The sequence below is a fragment of the Boleophthalmus pectinirostris genome, unplaced genomic scaffold (genome assembly GCF_026225935.1).
Source record: "Boleophthalmus pectinirostris isolate CB_2022bp ecotype Guang Dong unplaced genomic scaffold, ASM2622593v1 HiC_scaffold_3, whole genome shotgun sequence".
NCBI classification, from domain to species: Eukaryota; Metazoa; Chordata; class Actinopteri; order Gobiiformes; family Gobiidae; genus Boleophthalmus; species Boleophthalmus pectinirostris.
The window spans coordinates 9,889,178-9,916,633 of record NW_026571299.1 but is presented as its reverse complement, the minus strand read 5'-3'; the positions used below and the strand labels follow the sequence as shown (position 1 = coordinate 9,916,633).

The following is a 27,456-nucleotide window of genomic DNA, read 5'->3' as shown; positions in this document are numbered from 1 at the left end:
GCTGCTGTATCGATATATCGCCAAGAGTATTTTTTGGTATATTTTACAAAATTATTTTGTTACAAAGCGACAGTTTTGTTGTTTGTTTAGTGGAAGGAAACTCGTTCATGCGACACGTTTGACATTTTCACTGTTTTTGATGATTAAAAAGGCGTTTTTCATATTCACTTTGCACAAGAAGTGGTTTAACAAAGATTTTTAGTATCACAGCCACGATTAAGCCTTTATTTTTTATTGAACTGTATCGAATCGAATCAAAAACACACTGTATCGAGGTATGCATCGTATCGGCACCTTCTGAAGCCTCAGTACCTCTAAATTGAGTTTGAAATTGTAGTATCGTGACAACACTACTCTCTACATTGTTCCTTAAATTTGCCTTGCTTGGTCCCGATGTGGCCCGCTCCCCAACAGCTGGAAACCCGTACGTTAAATTACAGTATTCGCGTTTCGGCCGTTCCCAACGAAACTCCTCCGTCATCTGAATACATGACCTTTATTTCTCTCATTTACAAAGACATCAAGTGGCTTACATAACACACTTTCAGCTCATGAATACTAAACACAAGCTGAAAACATCCAAATAAGTGGTTCTCAAACTGTGGTGCAGCGACCCCCACCATCTGGTAACATGTAGGATAGTCTTAAGTCCGGGTTTAGTCCTGGTCTGAATCTGGTTTAGTCCTTGTTTAGCTCTGAGTTAGACTTGGTTTCGTTCTATGTTGTAATTCTGAACTTGCTTGAGTCACAGTGGTTTAAACGGTAGAGAAGCCGTCTAACCACGAGGTCGTCTCTCTAGTTCTTCTTGCTCATTGTGTCCTTGAGCAAGACACTTCACCTTAGTAATGGTTATGAGGTTGGAGATTGTCAAAGAAACACTCATGTCTTTGTCCGTTTAGATCTGATTTTGTCCTGTAATTATTCTGGTTTGTTGGTTTATTTCTTATTGGTCATTGTTCAGTGTGATTTCTAGTCCTGATTTAGACTTGGTTTAATTCTCGATTGGTCCTGGATTTTGATAAATCCTAGTTTAGGCCTAGTTTAATCGTGGCTACTTTTAGGGATGTCAATAAATTCTTTCCAGTATTGGTATCGGCCGATATTGATCCATTTTGACGAAACTGGTAAAGTGAAAAGTTCATGTGTGATCTTTACTTCAACTTAGGAAAATATTGTGGACCTTTGTGTGGATTTTAAAAGTACGGTTTTCATTATCGGCCACAGCAACAGGCCAAATATTTGATATTGTCGGTAACAGTTCAAAAAAATTAAATCATCCCATCCCTACTCTTCTTAAAAATTAGTAAAACTGGGTGAAAATAATAAAGTATAATGTGAATTTTTTGCCTGTTTTGATTCTTGATTTTCAATTATTTTCCCCTCTTTACAAGCAAACGTGTCAATCAGTATTAATTTCCTGAAAATAAACACAAACTTTTAATCGTAGCCAACACAAAAATCAAAATTCTTCCCTTAAAATCAGAATTTAAATCTTAAATCACTTACTTTTACTTACACTTACCGCTGCTTTTAAAGAAAAAATCCAAGCTGATCGTTGATAATTTGAAGCGACTGAATCTAAATCAAATTTTTGTTGAATCCACCATTATTACTCTAAATGTATTTAACATGCTGGCTCGGTTTTAGTGGAAAAGCTCTGTTCTTTGGTTGGACAGACCTGCTCCTCTGTTCTGGCCCCCGGGGTTCTAACTCCAGATGAATTTGTGAGCTTTTAACTAGGACACTGCCTGGACTCATTTAGCTCCTGCACGCCCCACTAAAGACACAGCAAAAGCCAGCACTGACGCCAACCTACAGAGCTTTTACATTAGGACGGGTCATAAATAATACAGCGGATTACAGACAGGCCACAAGCAGGAAAACAGCTTGTATTTAGATGTTTCTTATGCAACATTATGCAATTCTGAGGAGCAATTCCATGGATTCATTATGCAAGCTCAAAGTGGTGCGTGTTTTATTTAGGACATGTTACGCAAAATTGACTCTTGGAGCATTAGTCATCTTAACATTCCCTCATCAAAAACATAACCTGGAGTTGTGTTTTGCGTCATTGATTGTTGTAGAGCCTCAGAAGTCAAGCTTGTTTCAAATTTCCCTGGATTGTTATGTCACAGGTAGAAATCATCATTCGTAATCATCATTTTAGCATTTATTTCTTCCATTTATGTCTCATTCTCACTGTTTCTAGCCGATGCCATGCTAAAAACAAATAAACCGTAAAATAATTGCAACTGACTACAGGAATAAACTAAGGCCAGGGCTGCTCGATTATGGAAAAAAATCATTATCTCGATTATTTTGGTCAATATTGAAATCAGTTATCCAAATGATTATTTTTTACATGCATTTATTTATTCAGCATTTCTCTCTAAAAAAACACTTTGTTATTGATAATTTATGCAAAATTTTAAAATTGAAAATAAATATAGGCTGCAAATATGAACCTTAGATCAGTTTTGTGATGTATAAAACATAAAATGAATAAAATATAGTTTGAACATGAAATGACGCATAGAAAAACATAAATGTATCCAAAATAAACTATATATAAATCTGTTCTACAATCTATATATTAAAATAAATAAATAAATATTCTTATTTATATAAAAAAAAAAAATCCAAAAATAAACTTTTAAGCTTTAATCGTTTCAACTCGATTACATGAGTTTGGAGATCGTTTGACACACAAATCGAAATCGTTATCAAAATTCAGTCAGTTTCAAAGCCTTAACTAAGGTTGTATAATTAATTTACTTTAAACTGAATTTAAATTTAGTTGTTTCAAATTGCCATTGATCAGCTTGGGTTTTTTTAATCGAGATATTTACAGCCAATCCTTTGATAGTAGAAACATGGATAAGAGTTGAGTTTGTTTGTGTTGATAACAATGAAATGGAATCTAAAATTGCAATTAATCAATATTAAATAACAAAAATTATTTCCTTTTGCCATATAGTTAAACACTATAGGCGAGTTTCAGCTGACGTCATTGTTATTAAAAGCCCGCGTTGCATGCTGGGAAATATATTGGTCGGAGGCAAGAAACACGATAGCGTCAAACACAGTGCGTAACCTCGCGTATTTATCCCTGATAATGGTAAATTCCTGCTGCATTATCGGATGCACAAATAGAAGCACGGAAGAAGGAAAATGTCTTTTTCGTATTCCGAGTGAAAAGAACCGCTAACGGTGAATTAAATGGCTTTCAAACATTCGCAGAGCAAACGTAGAAGATCCTAGCAAACCGTGGACTCCAACAAGTTCAACAACACATCGAGACTCTTGGAGGCTTTCATCTTTTCTGCTGTGAATGGCCCAGGAGTTTCCACTAAGAAATTGTGGATATCGCCGAAGTAAATATTTGTCCAGGTAGTTGGCGATTCCGACCAGAAATTTGGTTTGGTCCACCTTTTGTCGGGTTTGAAAAGGGTGATTTGGCTCCATCGATGCTTATGACCAATTTCTGGTCAAATGGTCTTGGGTCCTCTGCCGTTAGAGTGGATAAATAACCGGGATCAATACCCTTTACATGCTTTCTCGCTCTGTCCTTCATGTTGAATTAGTGTTTATTGCCGCCGACCAAAATAATTCCCAGCATGCAACGCGCGCTTTTGTCAACAATGAAACTCGCCTATTGCGTATTATGTGCGAGTTGGTTTGAGCGTACACGAGCGGAGCATTCGCAAGTCGATAATCTAAGCGACAGGCCACATTGTTTTGCATTAGTTTGACTTCAAGAGCTGATTATATAATATGTCTAAGTCTGTTATCTGCATCTAATTAGAAACTGTTTTAATGTGCAGTAGTCAGGAAGTGTGTGTTACCTTGCTGGTTGTTGTTCATTTTACCATCACAGCACAACTCCCTTCTATTGTGGAAATTAAACCCATCTTGGTGAGGAATGACTCTGTACCATGGCAAAGCGTTTTAAAATGAACTAGTTTCTGTTTTTCACGGTTTCAAATCTGCCATTGTGATGTCTCGGTTGGTCCTTATAACGAATTTTCCCCATTTCCTCCCTCACAGCGGCGAGATGGATAAGAGCGACCTGGTTCAGAAGGCCAAGCTGGCGGAGCAGGCCGAGCGCTACGACGACATGGCGGCGGCGATGAAGGCCGTGACCGAACAGAACTGTGAGCTGAGCAACGAGGAGCGCAACCTGCTGTCTGTCGCCTACAAGAACGTGGTACGTATTGGCCCAGCGGACACGGGGGACAGGGGCGGGGACAGGGGCAGGTCTGGGTCAAAACTTACAGACGTTTCTTTTAATTTAGACCTGGTAGTCAAATCAATCAACGACCAAGGGTTAAAGGTGCATTGAGGAACTTTTCTGGTTAGGGATCGGTCAATTGCTTGTCTCGAAGAACATTTATAGATGGAAATTAGAAATATTTAAATGCCTACATCCTCGTTTTGCGGTGTGAAAATGACACACCCGACCTTTAATACCATACTGAGGAACAGTAAGTCCAAGTCGTCTGCTTTGAGCTTCGTCATTTCAAGTCTTTAAACCAAAGGACCAAATATAGCTTAGATGATTTTTAGGATAAATTGTACTTTAAAAATCATAGTATATTTAGAGAACTTATTATAGATGTAACAATAACCAAAATATCGTGATATCGTATCGTCAAAGTTCTCAAAATAATGTCGTGGACCATCACAATATATTGAATTACAAGTCTCTTTGCTTAAATTAAGGGTTATGGTGCAGCAATAGCTAAAAAAAAACAAACAAAAAAAAACAGAGGGAACTACATAGACCATGAACCTTTGCTCCATTTCAGTGCAGACTACATGAAGAAATAACAGTTCTAAACACTTTTAAGTCTTAGTTCTTTTGGATTAAGTCTTGTCAAGAGGAAAAAGTAGCATATTAACAGTTTTGTTGCCTCCACAAAATATAGATTTAGATATTGTTACATCCCTAATCGTGAGCCTCCCCACCATATCGTGAGCTTTCCCATGATATCGCAATAAATATCGTATCATGAAGTTCATACCGTAACAGTATCGTATCGTGACACTTGGATATTGTTACACCCCTAATATTTATAGAAATACGAGTTGTAGGAATGGAAATGTTTCCTTTTTAAATGTCTTGACAACATCTTTCTGTGAATCATTGCAATAAGAATAGAAAGAATTCAAATTTAAAAGAGCTTCTCAAGTCACAGGCCTCAAGTCCGAGTTAAGTCCTAAGTCACTGACCTTCAAGTCCAAGTCGAGTCCCAAGTCTTTATCCATTTTTGTCCATTTTATCAAGTCAGGTCCTAAAAATAGTGACTCAAGTCTGACTCGAGTCCATGTCACGACTTGCATGGCAGACCCTCCACCAGAAAAGCTCCACACTGCACCTTTAGTAATCATTTTAATATTCTTATTCTGTCTGTGAAATGAATCAGTGATTGAATTGTAGAGAGTCCAAACAAACTTTCAAATGCGGCATAAAATGACTTGTATAGAGGGACTTAAATTATTTATGTTTATTTCCATTATATTGCACAAAAATGTAATGGTTTGGATGGTGCATTTGAATTTATTTTCCCATTATCTGATGAGCAGATGGAGAGAGGCTGTCCCTAAAGTATGTCCCGTAAGTGTAAAACGTGCACTGCTCTTTGTCTGTGGCGCTGGTGGTGACGGGATGGTGCTGTTCACACGTGGGGTTGTAAATGCAGGACTAAACGGAGATTTTGTCCATTTTTTTTTTTATTTTTTTATGTATAAAGGTATTTGTTTGGGTGGTGTCTACTTTAGGGACTCTTTCTCACTGAGGAAAACACGAGCACAATTCTGGTTTGAGTTCAATTCGAGTTGAAAAATGTACTTTGGGGAAAATGTCTCACTCTGTCATTAAATGTGGGTTCATGGGAGAGGTTTTGTCAAGTATGATCTGCCTTCTGGTAAGTCAAATTGTTAAAAAAAAAAAAAAGCTAGCCTGTTGAAAATAGACCTGCGCTTGTCTGAAAGTATTCAATATTTTAAAGGTGCATTGCGCAACTTTTCCAGCAGGGGTTCCACCACCTGCTTTTCTCCAAGGAGATGTTATTGTTTTGCCTGGAATGTTCCCTGGTATGACATTAAACACGTCAATCTAACATTTACTCATTATTACAGGTGTTTCTATTGCTTAAAAATACAATAATTCACACTAGGGCTGGGTATCATTAAGAAGTTGCCGATACGATACATATCTCGATACAGTGCACTTTCGATTTGATACGATATATTTCAAATCGATTCGATACAGTTAAATAAAAACAAATGCTAAATCATGGCTGTGATACTAAAAGTCTTTGTTAAACCACTTCTTGTGCAAAGTGAATCTGAAAAACACCCATTTTAATCATTTAAAACACCAAAAATGTCAAAGGTGTCGCATAAACGAGTTTCCTTCCTCTGAACAAGCAACAAAACTGTAGCGCTCTAACAAAATAATTAAGTAAAGAATACCTGCTCGAGTGTCCCCCTGGCTTGAAAGTCCCAGCTCGAGCGTCCTATTCTGTTGGCAGGAAAGTTCCCCTCCTTCCTCCGGGCGCCCCCTTCTCTTAGGTGGGTAACTGCTGAGCCCGGGAGTGGGGGGACGTTCTCGCTGCATCATGCACTGTGATGTATTGAATTAGAAAATCAGCATTCTATATCAGAATAAAATGAAATGTAAATGTAGCGAGACCAAGTGTCGGGCCTTGTTTATGCCATTTTACCGATCTTCCCGAAGAGGCACACATTTTTTCAGTATCTAATATCAATATAATCCTCATTTGCTCGCAGACGTTTACTATGAAATCATATTTTTTTTTTTCTTGTTCCCCATGTCCTATAGGCGAGTTTCATTGTTGACAAAAGCGCGCGTTGCATGCTGGGAATTATTTTGGTCGGCGGCAATAAACACTAATTCAACATGACGAACGGAGCAAGAAAACACGTAAAGGGTATTGATGCCGGTTATTTATCCACTCTAACGGCAGAGGACCCAAGACAATTTGACCAGAAATTGGTCATAAGCATCGATGGACGCCAAATCACCCTTTTCAACCTCTACAAAGCCTGGACCAAACCAAATTCCTGGTCGGAATCGCCATCTACCTGGACAAATATTCACTTTGGCGATATCCACAATGACTTGGTGGAAACTCCTGGGCCATTCACAGCAGAAAAGATGAAAACCTCCAAGAGTCTCGATGCGTTGTTGAACTTAGAGTCCACGGTTTTGTTAGGATCTCGAAGTTTACTCTGCGAATGTTTGAAAGCCGTTTAATTCACCGTTAGCGGTTCTTTTCACTCAGAATACGTAAAAGACATTTTCCTTCTTCCGTGCTTCTATTTGTGCATCCGATAATGCAGCAGGAATTTACCATTATCGGGGATAAATACGTGAGGTTACGCACTGTGTTTGACCGCTACCGTGTTTCTTGCCTCCGACCAAAATATTTTCCAGCATGCAACGCGGGCTTTTAATAACAATGACGTCAGCTGAAACTCGCCTATAGCATCTGCAACTGTTGATTTGGGAAGAAATATTATTTATTCCTTACCTGCGTGACATGAACGTAATCAACTCATGTCGGCAGTCGTGCCATGTAACGGGATAAAAGCAGATGCTTGTCCTTTCCAAATCAGAAAACTTTTTTATGCTCAACATGAACAAATGCGTTGAGATATACTGTAACTTGTGTGTGTAATTAATACTGTATATATATAATGAAAAAATTTATTTATTTTTTTATTTATATGTATATAGATGAACTTGCTTAACTTTCCAGCTAATTTCCTTAGTAACATACACCAAAAAATCCTCTTGGTGATATATCGATACAGCAGCCCACAATATCGGTACTGTTTCATCACATTAAACAATACAATATATCTAGATTTCGATATTTTTGCACATCCCTCGTTCTTACTGTAAATAGGGTTGCACAGTCTCCACAGATCTGACCTGTTATGTAGCTTCTAGTTGAGTCCCTTGTGATAGATTACATTGAGGTTTAATCGATACTATGGAAATTTCCAGACAAATCAGGTGCAGGACCCTCCACTAGAAGAGTTGCGCAGTGCACCGTTCATGTTGTATACACTCTTTTGTATCCTTGTGTAACTCGAGGTTAGTGATCGTTGGCTCCAGAGGGACGGCGCAGACTATCTAACCAAATCCTCACCATAAACATGTCCTAATCCCAACTGTAACTCTAACCATGACTTTATTTATAACCCTGTTCCTGAACTTCATTCCTTTTTAACGGCGCTGTATTACACGAAATGGATTCTAGTAGAGTTTTAAGCCATGTCGTCATGTCGTTTCCCTCCGCAAAAGACAAACCTGCAGTCGTGTTTTGTTTCATCCACACGTCTTTTTGAGTAAATATTATTAATCTGTCTACATTAAGGCTGGGTGTCATTAAGAAGTTGTTGATACGATACATACCTCGATACGTAGGCCGTGATACAATACGTTTTTCGGTTTAATACCATATATTACTACTAAATCATGGCTGTGATACTAAAAGTTAACTAAGTTCTCCAAGTTTGTGCAAAGTTATTATGAAAAACACCCATTTTACTCATCAAAACTGAAAATGTCAACACAATTCTATCTCTTATATAATATCATTTTGTAAAATATACAGCAGCCCACGATTCTGTATCATCAAATTAAATGATTGAATAAGCCTTATTATTAGTCTGTCTACATTAATGCTGGGTGTCATTAAGAAATTGTCGATATGATACATACTTCGATATGTTTTTTGATTCAACACGATACATTACAAATCGATTTGATACGGTTCAGTGAAAAACAAAGGCTAAATCATGACTGTGATACTAAAAGTTCACCAAGTTTGTGCAAAGTTAAAATGAAAAACCACAATTTTACTGAACATAACAGTGAACAGTGTTTTCACATCTGGTTAGTGTTGGAACAGAGGCGTTGTTTAAAAGGTTTGAAGAAGTGTTTTGATATTTCATGGTAATATTTGATAATCATGCAATTGTGGATGTTTCATTGTGTTTGAATCAAATAAATTTAATCCATGGTTTTCAAATTTATTTTTATTTTTTTTAATGCACAGCGATAATGTTAAATTTTTAATGTAATTGATAAGGTGGAGGCTTTAATTTAAATTTAAGCCCTTTTGGGGTTTTTGCCTCTTCCGGAACCTAGTTTTTTTTTTTTTTTAATATTATTACATGCAAAAAAAAATTGAATAAAATTAAATAAATAAATAAAGTAATAAAAAATAAATAATAATATAATATAATGAAATATGATGAAATATAATACAATGTAATGTAATGAAATATAATGAAATGAAATGAAAAGTTAACACATTTGTAGCTCTTACACAAAATAATTTAGTAAAATACACCTAAAAATACTCTTATATATCGATACAGCAGCCCACGTTTCTGTATCATCAAAATAAACGGTACAATATAAAATGCTCAGTTCCACCTTGTGATGTCATGAAGCGATAGTTTATCCAGATTATTCTAGTGAAAGTGTATGGAGTTTAAAAACACACTGAAGCTCTTCCTGTTACGCCACATGACGTCACAAGTTGGAACATGGAGTGTTAACAGAGAGCTCGGCCCAAGTATGCGGGATTTGTGTGTTAAACATGTGTGAATGAAACAAAAATCAACTCCAGGTCTGTTTGTGATGAGGAAACAACATTTATAATAGATCAGAAAATGTCGTAACATGGGCCCTTTTTGGAACTTTTTAAGCCAACCTAATGAAAACACCATGTCTCTGGATTAGACACTGACACAAATGTTTTATTAAAGCGTGAATTTATTTATTTTAAGAGAATTTTAAAAGAATGTTTATTTGTATTGCAGTCGGGAATATTCAGTGTTGCAGTAGTAAAGTACAAGAATAGCCGCAGATTAAAATACATCCAAAATATGCAAGAGAAATAATGATACAAAAGAAACAAAGAAGCAGGCAAGGCAAGTTTATTTGTAAAGCACAATGCGAACGCAGAGTAATTCAAAGTGCTTTACAGGACAAGAAAAACATTAAACTCAGAATACAAATGAATCAAAACATAAATTATCTTTATACAATTAACATGAAAACAAAAGATCGCTGACCTGGATTTAAACAAGGTCAAAGTAGAAGCCTGTTTCACTTCTTCATGGTTTTAGCTGCACAAAACTGAAACGCTGATTCCGCACGTTTAGTCCTGACTCTGGCCACTCAAATGGCACAAACAAAAAAAAACTAAACCGTCCAACACCTGATTGTTTCTATGGATATGTCATTGCTCTGCCTGGAATGTTCCACCGTGTGACTTTAAACGGCTCCACCTTGCATTTATTCAATTACGGGTGGTTTTATAGCTCAAAAATACCTAATGAGATAAAGCTAGATTAATATATCGCCTCTGTAAACCACTTTTACTTGAAAATGGACAGTGTGATACTACTACTGCTATTGCTGCTACTACTACTACTACTACTACTACTACTACTACTACTACTACTACTACTACTACTACTACAGCTACTACTACAGCTACTACTACTGCAGCTACTACAAATACTACTACTACTACTGCAACTACATAAAGGAGCTTTGGTGGTTGCTATGTTAGTTATAATATATTTAATTGCTACTACTACAGCTACTAGAGTTACTCCAAATACTACTACAGCTACTAGAGTTACTCCAAATACTACTACAGCTACTAGAGTTACTCCAAATACTACTACAGCTACTAGAGTTACTCCAAATACTACTACAGCTACTAGAGTTACTCCAAATACTACTACAGCTACTAGAGTTACTCCAAATACTACTACAGCTACTAGAGTTACTCCAAATACTACTACAGCTACTACTACAGCTACTAGAGTTACTCCAAATACTACTACAGCTACTAGAGTTACTCCAAATACTACTACAGCTACTAGAGTTACTCCAAATACTACTACAGCTACTAGAGTTACTCCAAATACTACTACAGCTACTAGAGTTACTCCAAATACTACTACAGTTACTAGAGTTACTCCAAATACTACTACAGCTACTAGAGTTACTCCAAATACTACTACAGCTACTAGAGTTACTCCAAATACTACTACAGCTACTAGAGTTACTCCAAATACTACTCCAGCTACTACTACAGCTACTAGAGTTACTCCAAATACTACTCCAGCTACTACTACAGCTACTAGAGTTACTCCAAATACTACTCCAGCTACTACTACAGCTACTAGAGTTACTCCAAATACTACTACAGCTACTAGAGTTACTCCAAATACTACTACTACTACAGCTACTAGAGTTACTCCAAATACTACTCCAAATACTACTACAGCTACTAGAGTTACTCCAAATACTACTACAGCTACTAGAGTTACTCCAAATACTACTACAGTTACTAGAGTTACTCCAAATACTACTACAGCTACTAGAGTTACTCCAATACTACTACTACTAGAGTTACTCCAAATACTACTACAGCTACTAGAGTTACTCCAAATACTACTACAGTTACTAGAGTTACTCCAAATACTACTACAGCTACTACTACGGCTACTATAGTTACTATAGTTACTACAGCTACTACTACAACTACTATAATTACTACAGCTACTACTACAGCTACTATAGTTACTACAGCTACTACTACAGCTACTATAATTACTACAGCTACTACTACAGCTACTATAGTTACTACAGCTACTACTACAGCTACTATAGTTACTACAGCTACTACTACAGCTGCTATAGTTACTACAGCTACTACTACAGCTACTATAGTTACTACAGCTACTACTACAGCTACTATAGTTACTACAAATACTACTACAGCTACTATAGTTACTACAGCTACTACTATAGCTAATTACTACTACTACCACAGCTACTTCTTTATTCAGTTACAGGTGTTTTTATAGCTCAAAAATACCTAGAAAAACAGGCATTCTGACTGTGAGCGGCGTTGCCTCTCCACAGATCTGACCTGTAGCGTGGCCTGGTTTGGTCTGGTCTAATGCCAGACTGTGAAACATTCCAGAAAAAGCAATAACATCTCCATAAATAAAAGCATTCGACAGACCCTCCACGAGAAAAGTTGCACAGTGCATCTTTTTAAACTGTAAAACGTTGTATAAAACAAATTTACGACTCATTATTTATGCAAACTAAATACTAAAGTGTTTCATTTAATATTGTACGTTTAGAATATTTTTTTTGCGGCTTTTATAGCGTAATTTTCAACATCTTTATCGGGTTCTCCAACCTTTATCCTCCATTGAGCTTCTTTTACAAAACGAAAATGCCACAGAGCTACTAATTTTACTTTTACAAAATGAAAATGCCAGAGAAGTTTTGTAAATATAAGAGCTACAGCAAAATTTAGATATAAAACATAAGCCATTATCAGTTTATTAGTGCACAAAATTACACGTCTAAATGATAGATTTACAATAATAATTAGTACAATACATATAATTCATAAATCCCTTGGTGAGCTCCCCCTTGATCTTGATATTTTCTTCATCGTTATATCACACTTCAGATTCTCGTGACAGGCCTACTCACCAGCTTGTCCCTCACATATCAGCTTTCTGTTGCTGTAAAGCGGTGCTGTGTTGCCAGGTTGGTGCCCGCCGCTCGTCCTGGCGCGTCATCTCCAGTATCGAGGGCAAGGCCGACTCTGGGAACGAGAAGAAGAAGCAGATGGCCCGCGACTACCGCATCAAGATCGAGAAGGAGCTTGACGATATCTGCAAGGATGTGCTGGTAAGTACTTCGTTTTATTTATTTTTTTATTTAGAATTTAGTTTTCTTTGCAGACAAGAGACACGTGTATGACAAAAACATACACAAACACACACACAAAAATATATAAATGCGTAAATGTTTTATAATGATACGAGGACTGTGGGTTGAGTGTGGCTTGGTTAGCAGTGTGTTTGTTTCCCATTTCTGTGACTTAAACTGTGATGCCGGAATTTTGCGCCGCATATAGACTGTGCCCAGGACTGTGCCCAGGACTGTGCCCAGGACTGTGCCCAGGACTGTGCCCAGGACTGTGCCTGGTCTCAGTCTCAGTCACAGGTGTCGGTCTGGTCTCCGGTCTCGGTCCTGGGTCTCGGTCCCGGTCTCGGTCCCGGTCTCGGTCCCCGGTCTCGGCCCCGGTCTCGGCCCCGGTCTCGGCCCCGGTCTCGGCCCCGGTCTCGGCCCCGATCACCTGACAGTCGACAAGGGCGCACCTCCAGACCCGTCCTGACACTTAGTCCTGGTTCAGGCCGTATACGGCGCAACCAGGACTGAAACCAGGACTAAACCGTTTTCAGTGCTGGTCTGGTCCCAGCCTCAGTCCAGGTCTCAGTGCCGGTCCTGTTCCAGGTCTCAGTCCCGGTCTGAGTCCCGGTCTGGTCCCGGACCTGGTTCAATCCTGGTTCAGAGTTACGGAAATTCGTTTTTTCCATTATTCACTTAAACACAAAATTGAAAACTGAAAAAACTAATCATTATCTGTTTGATCCTATTTTCTTCATTATCCGACAAATAATGAAGAAAATAGTTGTTTTTTCATTTTCTTATTTTTGGTTTTATTTTGAAAAATGTATGAACGAATGATACGCGGACTGTTACTATATTAACTTACTGTTCAATATATGAAAGCTGATAGAATATAGTTTTTGGGGTCAGTATTTATTGGAGACAATTTGAGACAATTTTGCTATTTTTGTGTAATAACGTAAGACTTGAGCTGTAGAGGACTAAATAAATAATAACTATGGCTATTTATTGCTTCATTCTGCTATTTATTTTGTTATTTTGTTTGCAGCTCAAGCTTTTAATGATACTTTATATTTAAAAATAGTTTTACGGTCATTATCCTGCTTTGTACCAGAGGCATGAAGTTGTTGCAGTATTATCGTTTATCGAAGTATTCTCTGTATGGGGTAAGATGGAGTTGAGAGATGGTGCAAGATGCAGAGAAGATGCAGTAAAGATGGAGGACACGTTAAAAGCAGCAGAGTCTTGAGGAGTGACAGTGGGAGAGTATGACCTTGACCCACATGTGAGAACAGAAATAGATCTCATTATCTCAACTCTGCGGTTCATCGGGCTGGTGGAACGCTTTGTTTTAATCGCCGCGTTTATTCATTCACTGTACGTCGACGGTATTTTAGAAATGTTTTAACGAGATAAAGCTAGATTAATATATCGGCTCTGTAAGCTGCTTTTACTTGAAAATGGACAGTGTGATACTACAGCTACTACTACTACTACTACTACTACTACTACTACTACTACTACTACTACTACTACTACTACTACTACTACTACTACTACTACACTACTACTACTACTACTACTACTACTACTACCACTACTACTACTACCACTACTACTACTACCACTACCACTACCACTACCACTACCACTACTATTACTACTACTACTACATAAAGGAGCTTTGGTGGTTGCTATGTTATAAGAATATATTTAATTACTACTACTACAGCTACTACTACTTCTACAAATACTATAGCTACTACAAATACTACTACTTATACTATAGCCACTACTAGAGCTACTTCTACAGCTACTACTACAGCTGCGACTACTGCTACTATAGCTGCTACTAGTACTACAGCTACTATAACTACTACAAATACTACTACTACTACTACTACAGCTACTAGTACTACAGCTACTACAGCTGATACAAATACTTCTACTACAGCTACTACTAGTACTACAGCTACTACTAGTACTACAAATACTTTTACTACAGCTACTACTACAGTTGCTACTACTACAGCTACTACAGCTACTTCTACAGCTACTATGGCTACTTATAAATACTACTACTTCTACTACAATTGCTATGCTAGTTATAAGAATATATTTAATTACTACTACTACAGCTACTACTACTACAGCTACTACTACTATAGCTACTACAAATACTACTACTTCTACTATAGCTACTACAAATACTACTACTACAGCTGCTACTAGTACTACAGCTACTATAGCTACTACTAAATACTACAGCTACTACTACAAATACTTCTACTACAGCTACTACTACTAGCTACTATGGCTACTATAAATACTACTTCTACTACAACTGCATAAAGGAGTTTTGATGGTTGCTGTTCTAGTTACAAGAATATATTTAATTACTACTACTACTTCTACAGCTACTGCTACTACAGCTACTACAAATACTATAGCTACTACTTCTACTGTAGCTACTACTTCTACTATAGCTACTACAAATACTACTACTTCTGCTATAGCTACTACTAGAGCTAGTACTACAGCTACTACAAATATTTCTACTACAGCTATTACTACAGCTACTACTAGTACTACAGCTACTACAGCTACTACAAATACTTCTACTACAGGTACTACAGCTACTTCTACAGCTACTATGGCTACTACAAATACTACTACTATAGCTACATAAAGGAGCTTTGGTGGTTACTTAGTTATAGTACAGTTATAGTTGTAAGACTATATTTAACTACTACTACTACTACTACTACTACAGCTGCTGCTACATCTATTACTACTACTACAAATGCTACTACAACTACAAAAAGGAGCTTTGGTGCTATGTTAGTTATAAAATATATTTAATCACTACTACTACAGCTACTACAGCTACTACTACTACAGCTGCATTAGTCTTATATATTGGTTTTCCATACCCTCAAAATCACTTTACAATTTGATGCATTATTCATTCATTCCACACTGGATGGAGGTAAAATACTAAAGTACTATTACTGTACTGTATTGTACTATTACTATTACTGCTACCACTATTAACAAATACTACTTCTGCGATCACTGCTACTACTACTACTACTACAACAAAATAAAGGAAGTGTGGTGAGTGTTATGTTATCAGAATATTTATTTTAATACCGCTGAGTATCAAACACAAACACTACTGAAGTTGTTACTACTAGAACTATCCCATTGAAGTAAAGTATGTACTCAAAAACAACTACTACAAGTGTACTACTACTACTACTACTGTGTCCACTGGTATACTGAAAGCCTGATACTGCAAATCCTTACTACTTGTTTCCACTACTTTGTACTACGACGCCTACTTCTACTCACTGTCTTATTATTGAGTAAATAAAATACAAATACGTTACAATCTATTCATATTATTTGACAAAAATAATAAATAAAGAGTAAATTAAAAAAGACATCGTAAGAAAATGTAAAAACCATAACTTCATTTGGATTTGTCGCCTTGTGCCCCCTTGTGGCCAAATGTAAGCCGAGTTTGTGATGTACAGTGCTGCATGCGCTCTTAAATCCATGGGTGAATTTATTTATTTTATTTTTTTTTTTTTTGGAGGAGAGGGTCTGTGGCGACTGTTGCCGTGGTAACAGAGTGTGGAGACTGCTGCCATGGCAACAGAGTGAGAAGACGAGAGTGGATTCGCAGTACAGTGTGGTGTAGTAGTAGTATTATTATTTGGTACAGGTAATTCACGTATTTTCAGCAATAAATGCTTTTTGAGGAAGCGGCGAATGCAATTTCCAATCTGTTGCTACTAAAATACGAGTGATTTCTCTGGCAAATTTAGAAAAAAAAAGTTATGATTACGATTTGAGCTGCAGTATCTGTCAGCATCGGTCCATTAACGCAGTGGTTTGTGGTTCAATTTGTGCCATTATCACTGAATACTGCGGGCATAAATTATAAATAAGAGTAGTATCATCACGTAACATATAATGGATACTAACTCGTGTTGAAACTAGATGCTTGTTTGAAAAAAAGAGGGAAAAAAAACCAAACATCAGTACCGTGGAAACGAGCATAAAAACAAGCTCGAACATTTCTTGTGTTTTTTTTTTTAGTTTTATTATTTTGTGCCGGAAATGGCATTTTATTATTTTCTGAAAGAGTGGAGTTGTCCTTTGAGTGATTCATGCTACGAATAACACTGAATTTTTTTTTTTTTTTTTGATATCTGCTCCAAATATTGATTCATCCGATATCTTTGTTTGACGTGTTTTAATTGTCTAATGTTCTGTTTACACAAGGCTTTTCTGTAGTTGCTCGAAGGATGGGTAACAGCAACATAACACATCAGGTTTGTCTTTTTGGTTAAAGGAAAAAATGCTGTGTCCAGTCTCTGAGGATACACGAAATCAATCAATCATACTGTATTTATAGAATGAAAACTGCTTCAAATTAAAATCAACACAATATAAAAACATTCACATTAAATCAGCGCAATTTATCACAATATATCAAAAGATAACAGTGTAGATACTTTTATTTTTAAGGCATGGAACGCAAGTATTTTAGAAACGATTTAATGCGGTAAGACTACCAACAGATTAATACTATCTACTTTGTAAGCTGCTTTTACTTTACTGCTACAGTGACTACAAATACTACTACATAAAGGAGCTTGGGCAGGGTGTTATGAGAATAAATTTGAATTCTACATACAAACATGAAACCTGTGGGTGACGTCATACTCCCTCAGTGCGCTTCTATGGGTGTAACCTGGTGTGAATCTTCGACCGCAACTTCCCTAACGCGATTTTTGCCTCGTGTTTTGTCTCTTACCAGGAGCTGCTGGACGCTTACCTCATCAAAAATGCCAGTGCTGCAGAGAGCAAGGTGTTCTACCTCAAAATGAAGGGCGACTACTACAGATACCTGTCCGAGGTGGCGTCAGGGGACAACAAGAAAGGTGGGTGTCACTTTTGGATCGTAACACCAGGCCTTGTGATAGTATAATGTAATATCCATGAGACTCAGGTATTATTAGGGTTCAGACGACCTCACAATGTTCTTTTTTCTTTTTTTTTTTTAATACTTTATTGCAGGAGTCACCAAACTTTTTTCTCTTGTCGCTCCTGACTGTGATGGGGGTCGGGTTGGTCATTTAACAGAACTTTGTGACCCTGATGACGCAGATTATATTCTTTAACTCTTTCCCCCATGAAGACGACATTTGACGACCCCCCTTGAACCCTGAATGACGACTTTTGACACCTCCGCCGTATCACTAAAGACGTGATTTGACGACCTTTAGAAATGGCTCGGTTTTTCACATTTAAACAGAGGCTGTGATAGGTGGGGGCCACTACAACCCACACTAGACTGACCAATAGGATTCAAGGATATGTTTTCGCAGATTTTTTCCGAAGTTAATCGAAATAGTGACGATGGTAGCTTCCGGAAAAAAACACAACATGAAACACGTGCAATGGAAAGATCGCGGCGCTGCGGCGCACAGTTTTAGAAATAATGAGGAGCGGACGTATTTTATGGATAAGTTTAGAGAAAGTGACTTTTATAGATTTCAAAGTGATGATGTTGAAGTTGATTATAAAGTGGAAAACAGCGACAGCGACGGACTTTCGGGGAGAAGGTGAGAATGCCGCTGATGCGTCTGTGTGGAGTCCTGCGATGTCCGAACAAACTATCTGAGCTTTATACTCGATTATGAACCAAAATTGCCCTGAAATCTGGATGTTGCCCAGGTTAGTCCTTTAAAATATTTCAGTCTTTTTTTCCAAGATGCGATGTATAACAGAATCGCTACAGAAAAAACGCTTATGCGGAGCTCTGCACTCGAGAAAATAACCAAGATGACAAATACTGGACACACACTGACGGGGAAGAGTTTTATTATTATATTATAATAAGCTAAATGAGTTCAATAAGCTAAATGAGTTGAATAAATAAAATAAGTTGAATAAGCTAAATGAGTTGAATAAGTTAAATGGAATTGGAGTGCACACAGGTGTACAACAGGTAAAAACAGGTGTACACTTGGCTATACTGTATCTGGTGATATGAAATCTGTTTAAATACTTTGACAAAGTATATTTTTTATTTTTTTATGAATATAGTACTCAGAACATGCAGATATCAGATGCTGAATGTAGTTTTTTGTTTTCGAGTTTACCCCTGACCAGGTAAACTCTCATTTTCAGTGAGCTGTTATACACCTATAAATGAGTTGAATCACATTTAAACATCCATAAATGAATAGTTCAGAGTCTAAGGTTTCCAGAGATACAAATATGTCTGTGTTACAATTAAGTTCATGAGTGTAAAAATCATTTATAATCACTCGTGGAAGTCTGTTTTCTTTTATGCAGTTATGCTCTATGTGTAGCCCTAGTAACATATGTATGGGTTGTTCCTAGTAGGCGTCCAGGGGGGAAAGAGTTAAAAGCCACCACCATACTTTCTTGACATGTCAGACAAACTGCACGCTCCTTACACTGAACAAAAAAATAATTGGTTGTCCACTGTTCTTTGAAAACTCAGCATTTTCTGTAAATTTTTCGTACTTTAACACTTGCCGTTTTGCTGTTCTGAACTGCACTACAGAACTCTGCACGTGTGTTGACTCACTGTTTGATCTCGAGTTTGTCAGGTGACAAAATTTCGGCGGCAAATGTAAATACGTCATATAATAATTGAAATATAAATACTTAAATATAAATATAATTTTGTATTGAAAAAATCAACAAAATACAAGATGCAGATATGTTATTATTTGCCAAAAAGTAATTTTATAAAATAGGTCATGACAACTATTGAGGATTGCCTCATAGGGCTATTTCAAGTAGTGGGGGGCCGGAGACAACCCATGGGCCTTAGTTTGATGACCCCTGCTTTATTGCATAATTTTCACACAAAATGTCATGGTAGTTAGGGCTGGGTATCATTAAGAAGTTGCCGATATGATGCAAACCTCGATACATGGGCCATGATACGATACATATCTTGAAACGGTGAGTTTTCGATACGATTCTATAAAAAAAATAAAGGCTAAATCATGGCTGTGATACTCAAAGTCTTTGATAAACCACAGCTTGTGCAAAGTGAATATGAAACACACATTTTAATCATAAAAACAGTGAAAATGTCAAATGAGTTTCCTTCGTCTAAACAAGCAACAAAACTGTAGCGTTGTAACAAAATAATTTTGTAAAATACACCAAAAAATACTCTTGGTGATATATTGATTAGGGCTGGGTATCATTAAGAAGTTGCTGATACGATGCATATCTCGATACAGTGAACATTCAATTCGATACGCTATATTTATACAAATCGATTCAATACAGGGGATATTTTCACTGCTGCTTTACACAATGTGATGTATTGAGTTTGAGAATCAGCATTCTGCATCAAAATAAAATGAAATGTGAATGTAGCGAGACCAAATGTCGGGTCTTGTTTATGCCATTTTACCAATCTTCTGAATTTTTTCAGTTTGTGATATCAATATAATCCTCATCTGCTCGCAGACGTTTACTATGAAATCGTATTTTAAATAATTTTGTCTTGTTCCCCATGTACAAAATAAACGAGTAAAATACACAAAAATTACACTTGGCAATATTTTGATACATGATAAATGATAAACGGTATATCGATATTTAAATATTTTTGCACACCCCTTATAGTAGTTATAACACTTTTTTTCCCTCGTGATATAAAATAGAACTATACATATGTGCACTCATGTTCATGTATCACATGTACACATACATGCACATACATATTCATATACACATATATGGACACACACAGCACACATACCATTACATAATCATGAATATCTATGGACGCACAAGCACATAAACATGTACAGATACACACATGCCTAACAAAATTACAGTAAAGATGGATACATATAACATGCACATATACATACTGTACATACTAGGGGTGTGCAGGAATATCGATATATCGTATCGTTTAATGTGATGATACAGTATCGATATCGTGGGCTACTGTATTGATATATCACCAAGAGTATTTTTAGGTGTATTTTACTAAATTATTTTGTTACAGTGCTACAGTTTTGTTGCTTGTGGAGTGAAAGGAAGCTCATTTATGCAACACATTTGACATTTTTAGTGTTTTGATGATTAAAATGTTTGTGTTTCAGATGAACTTTGCACAACAAATGGTTTAACAAAGCCTTTTAGTATCACAGCCACGATTTAGCCTTTATTTTTTATTGAACCGTATCGAATCGATTTGAAATACATCATATTGAATGGAAAGTGCTCTGTATCGAGATATGTATCGTATCGAGGTATGTATCGTATCGGCAACTTCTTAATGATACCCAGCCCTAGTACATACACGTATATTTAAAAAAAAAAAAAGATATATAAAAAATAATAATATATAAATCAGTCAAAGGAGTACTAATTATGAGAAATTTCCCCTCCCCGTTGCCCACATTCAAGTTTTTATTTTTATTTATTTTTTACATGGGGCAGCCGCGGGGTCTTAAAAAGGTCTTAAATTTCATGTTCCTAAATTAAGGCCTTAAAAAGTCTTAAATTATGATTTCCAAGTTTTATTTTTTTCACAAAGGTCTTAAATTTCATTAGCTTGTTTTTTTTTGTATACTCAACCGGGCTGTTCAGTGGAGAGAGGGAAAAAAAAACAACTTGGAATCATGTTACGTGAATGAACATCTAATTTGGAGTATGCGCAAACAATACTTTGGTTTCTGGCGACGGCGGCGATGAGTAAACAATTAGTAGAGTGGAGGAAGACGTTGGATGGATCATGGGGAAGTGTCGATTTAATCCACAGTGGCTCTTAGATTCTAGATATAGTAGTTGGTTGGTCATTATTAGAATTGGATCTGGAGTTTTGGGTGTGATATTGGTCTTAATTTTAATTTAAATGGTCTTAAAACGGTCTTGAAGTCTTAAATTTGGAGTAGTCAACCCTGAGGATACCCTGAAACATTCTTTAGGTCTGTAATATGTAATACAGATGGGGTCAGCTAAAATGAATATTGTGAAAATTTAGTTCTAGGTTTTCGCCAATAATAGAAATAATCAGCTTCAACATTTGTGTTTTTACCTTTTAGATATTTCATGACAAAGCACAATGTAATCAGTAAGGAAGTCTGACTCTTACCCCCATCTGGGAAAATTACATCATCACATTCTCATCATTCACATCACCAACTGTGTCCGATACGAAAGTTTGTTTTAAAGTGAAACTAAAACGCCTAAACTTCGCCCACAACCACAAAACTTCAAATAGAGGTAATTCTGGGCAGTGCCTGGAGGAATAAAGAAGAGAGAGAGGAGAAGGTTTGGGCAGATGAGGAGCTGTGTGATTGGTTTAACAGGTTTCGTAATTCGAAACATCTGGCTGCAGTTTGGACAGTCATGTGTGATGTCATGTAGTACTTGAAATTCTTGTGGTCACCGGAGTCAGCGCACACGCAATTCTTTTTTTTTGACTGTTTTAACCACAAAGCTGCGAAATTACCTAAATTACACAAAAATTCTCACTAATTTCCACTAGATAATGCTGTTAAAACACATTACGCAGATGTTTTTAGAAGCAGAGGAAAAGCTGCTTTAGTGTTTAGTTTCACTTTAAAGGGCGTGTACCTGATTTCAAAGCATGAGTCAGGGACATGTTTGAGTTTGAACTGTTGACCCCACCCACTTAGTCCTTTTCTGACTCTGTGATTCTGATATAACTGTCTGGGATAGTGTCAGCCATTTGGTTTCTTTCTTTTTATTCTTAGTGAAAGATGATAAAAAGTGGCTCTGTCGGTGTCTTTTGTATTATTACCCGAGAAAGAGCAACGTAAAATGTAGAGAATATATACTATAGTGTAATTTTTTTATTGTGTTTTTAAGTTTTACCATTTATTTCTCAGTGTAAAGAGCATTTTAGATTGTATTTAAATCAAGTACAGACTAGGGATGTAACGATAACCAAAATATCGTGATACCGTTCTCACAATAATATCGTGGACCATCACAATATATCGAAGTCTCTTGGCTTAAATTAAGAGTTATGGTGCAGCGATAGCTAAAAAAAACAGAGGGAACTACATAGACCATGATCCTTTGCTCCATTTCAGGGCAGACTACAAGAAGAAATAACAGTTCTAACAGTTTTAAGTCTTAGTTATTTGGATTAAGTCTCGTCAAGGCATTTTAAGAGGAAAAAGTATCATATTAAGAGCTTTATTAGTCTCCAAAAAATATATCGCAATAAATATTGTACTGTGTCAATATCGTATCGTGAGACTTGGATATCGTTACACCCCTAATACAGACTCTTTATATCAGGCGTGTCAAACTCAAATTCACAGAGGCCAAAATTAAAAACTGAACTAAATATTTATTGACAAATTTCAACAACATCTGCATATTTTCTCTTCTTTCGAGATATGTAATGTTCAAAATAAATGTTTAATAATAGTTTTGCTTAAATGTTTAATAGTTTTGTTTAAACACTGAATCCAGAACAAGCAAAATATAAAATAATAACATTTTAAATAAATAATGTCTCTACAGTCTATCTGTAGCCGACGAACCAGCTCTCATACATGTTTGATATGACCTCAAGATCCAAATATAATGATATCGTGGGCCAAATTTGGTCCCCGGGCCTGAGTTTGAGATGTCTGGTTTAAAGACTCTGAAATTAAATCAGTTCTTTCTTAAAAGGCTCATATTACGCTATTTTCTGAGCTATGTTATAATGTTGTTTCCTCAGCATTACAAACATTAAATACCTAGAGTTGCCTTTTGTTTCATTCGCACCTCTATCTCTCAAACAGAAAACACTTTGTTCCACCTTGTGATGTCATGTGGTAGTACAGGAAGTGCTCTACTGTGTTTTTAAACTCCATCCACCTTCACTAGAATCATTTGGATAATTTCAGCTCTGGAATTGCCGATTTCTACTGAACAAAAGGTAAAAACTACAACTACATGACATCACAAGGTGGGACAGAGCATTTTGAGCTTTGGAGATGTAAACAGACTAATAATAAAATGTTACGTAAACGTGTGAATGAATCAAAACACAACTCCAGGTCTGTTTTTGAGGAGGAAACAACATTAAAACAAGGCTTAAAGGTCACAAGAGTTTTGTGTAATAGGACCTTTTAACATATTCAAAATAAACACATTAATCAAATATTTTTTCTGAGGCAAAGCATGGTCTAGTTCTAGTCATTTCCTTGTGTATCGTCTTAAAGGTGTAACTTTTCTTGGTAACATGTCCGCTGCTTGCTCGTCTCCATGGAGATGGTTTTGTTTTGCTTGGAATATTCCACAATCTCGCAACATGCCCATCCAGGATTTGGTTAATTATGGGTGCTTTTATGACTCAAAAATGCCATGAAAAAAAAAACTCGCATTCTTACTGTGGGATTGCCTCTTCTCCGTTCTCCAAACATCTGACCTGTAATTTCCACCACAAAGGTTACGCAGTGTATCTTTAAATGTTGCAATGTGGTGCCACTTTCTCACAAGATTATGCTGATTTAAATCTTAGTCTTTTGGATTCGTTTATCTATATTCACTTTTTCCATTGTAAAATATTCACTCTCCCTATTCTCTACCATTTACTATCATCATGGAGACCAAACCAGACCAAGTTACAGGTCAGATCTGTGGAGAGGCGACCCCCGCTGAGTCAGAATGCCTGTTTTTCTAGGTATTTTTGAGCTGTAAATTACCATCTGTAATTTAATAAATGAAGGTAATGCTGTTTAATGTCATACTGTGGAACATTCCAGGCAGTACAAAGTTTATGAACAGTTAATTTGGTTAAATTTCGGACTCTGGGGCATGAAAAGCTGGTCCCACCCTGACCCAACACGAAATGTCGAACATTTAGGGAGTCCCTACTCACTACCACATGTGAGTAACCCCAGAGCCTTGTTAGAAATTAGTCACTAGCTAGCATTAGTCACTCTCACCTTTTTTTTTTTTGAAAATGAAACACCTAATCAGGACCATGAGTGTTTGTGTAATCACAGACTTCTGAAAAATGTGGCGTTTAAATCCATTTTGTATTTTTTGTAAGTTTTCACACACCTTGTATTTGTCAATTTGTGCATTTCGTCACCATGGTAACTACCGCGCTTTTCTCCATAGTTACTGGTGCAGTACCCTCCAAAAATATGCAATATTTGATAGCTGTTTTCTAGTACGATAATGATATTTTCATACTTTTTGGCACAATACGTCCAGTTAAATAAAAATGTATGCGCTTTAATTTTCTTTTATTTAGACTTGGCTTGGTCTTGGTTTTGTCTCTGATGAGTTTTACTAGGACTTAATGAGTAAATAGTCTTGCCTATTCCTCCATTTTACTTTCCAAAAACCAAAAAACAGCACATTTTTGTAAAATTGAACTTTGAGCTCTTGAGAGTTCTGTGTTTTCTTGCTATATGGACATTTATTGCCATATATTGCATACTCTACATGATGTCACGAATATCAGTAGTAGTGTCTGTAGTAGTGTCTAGTGTATAGTATCAAAAGTATGTAGTGTCAATAGCATGTAGTGTTAATAGTATAGAGTATACAGTGTACAGTAATATGTAGTATCCAAAGTATGTAATATCCAGTGTAGTTTCAATTGTATCTAGTATCAATAATATCAAGAGTAGTACCTAGTATCAGGAATAGTATCAGTAGTATCTAGTATCAAGATTATTTAGAGTAGTATCAGTAATATCTAATATCAAGAGTATCAAGAATAGTATCAGTAGTATCTAGTATCAAGATTATTTAGTGTAGTATCAGTAATATCTAGTATCAAGAGTCGTATCAGTAGTATCTTGTATCAAGAGTAGTATCGAGTATCAAGAGCATTTAGAGTAGTATCAATAGTATCTAGTATCAAGAGTAGTATCGAGTATCAAGAGCATTTAGAGTAGTATCAGTAGTATCTAGTATCAAGAGTAGTATCGACTATCAAGAGCTTTTAGAGTAGTATCGAGTATCAAAAGCATTTAGAGTAGTATCAGTAGTAGTATCGAGAGTATCTAGAATACTATCAGTATTATCTAGTATCAAGATTATCGACAGTAGTATCGAGAGTATCTAGAATAGTATCGGTAGTATCGAGTCCACAGTAGTATCCACATTAGTATCCATGCAGTAACGTTGGTGTTTCTTTTGTGTAGAAACGGTGGAGAACTCGCAGAAGGCCTACCAGGAAGCGTTTGACATCAGTAAGAAGGACATGCAGCCCACACACCCCATCCGCCTCGGCCTGGCCCTCAACTTCTCCGTCTTCTACTACGAAATCCTCAACTCCCCAGAGCAGGCCTGCACTCTGGCCAAGCAGGTATGTACGGCGCCCTCTAGTGGACAGCACGCAACCGAACTCACTGCACTTTTTAGCTTCTCTATCTGATCTGACTTTAAATTCTGTAATGAGTCAATGGAACTTTTGAGATTTAATACTTTGAATGTTTAATTTTAGAGTAAACCAGGTCAAAACTGGTTCTAAACATCATTTTTGCAGCATTTTGGCTCTTGCAACATAATTATAATTCTAGTGTGTGTAACTGTAAGCTGTTCTGTTTGTTTCACTCCTGTCTGTCTCTGTTTCTCTATCTCAGGCTTTCGACGAGGCCATCGCTGAGCTCGACACCTTGAACGAGGACTCGTACAAAGACAGCACGCTGATCATGCAGCTACTAAGGGACAACCTCACTGTGAGTACTGACACCACAGAAACATACACATACACTACGTCAAATCACACACACTACGCCAAATCAGCTCAAACAGGTTCTTCTGGTCTGTTTACGAATTACTGACATTTCTGCTTGATACAGGATTTTAAAAATACTTACAAATACACTGACATTTAGATTCAAAGCTCTTGGGGCCTTGCAGTTTCCCAAACAAAGGCATCCAAGTTCCATTTCCAACATCTGCATTAGTGCTCCCTCTGCTGACAGCAATGGGCATCAACCCAGGGAGGAAAAAGAAAAGGAAAAGGGAAATTAAACTGATGAAAACCGAAAAAGTGTACTATTCGATATTTGATTACTTAAGGGGTTTCCAAACATGATTCTGTATGGGGCCTTTAGTGATAAAACTTTGAAGTGTTTGGCCACAGATGCAGAAGTCTGTATCATAATGCCATGTTATTGAGGCGTAAACTTAAATTTACACTTAAAAGTACTGCCTATGAGCATAAGGACCAAAAAAAAAATTGGCTCCCGGGCCATAGTTTGGACACTCCTGAGTGAGTTCAATTAATTTAAACATAATTTTTTTTGACACACTTCAACCAATAACCAAGAATAAACTAGGACAACAAAAAACAGGCTGAATAGGGATGATCATAACTAAAATCAATGTTTTTGGAAAGTATATTAAAAAGAAATCATCTTTTCAATTTATGGGAATGAGTTTGACAAAATGCCCAATAATACGCATCACAGTAGACTCAGAGAGAGATATTTCATTGATACCGAAGGAAATTCAAGTCCGTCATCCACTACCATTGGTCATTTTTACTAAAGCTCACAAATACATAATAGACCTTTTTCACAATGGCCAGAAGTGCCTCACAGTAGTTTTGCGGAACTTCTGGTTAATGGTTTTCTGTGGCAAAATGTCTG

At 36.7% G+C, this 27,456-nt stretch overlaps 1 protein-coding gene across 1 annotated transcript in view; it reads left to right on the top strand.

Moving 5' to 3' along the window:
* Positions 1-27,456, top strand: part of ywhaba (tyrosine 3-monooxygenase/tryptophan 5-monooxygenase activation protein, beta polypeptide a) — a 39,570-nt gene that overhangs the window by 9,714 nt on the left and 2,400 nt on the right. The window contains exons 2-6 of the mRNA XM_020927412.2: positions 4,048-4,207; positions 12,638-12,781; positions 17,619-17,742; positions 26,002-26,165; positions 26,443-26,538. Of these exons, the coding sequence (XP_020783071.1) occupies positions 4,055-4,207; positions 12,638-12,781; positions 17,619-17,742; positions 26,002-26,165; positions 26,443-26,538 (681 nt within the window). The 5' untranslated portion in view covers positions 4,048-4,054. The remainder of the gene's footprint in view (positions 1-4,047; positions 4,208-12,637; positions 12,782-17,618; positions 17,743-26,001; positions 26,166-26,442; positions 26,539-27,456) is intronic.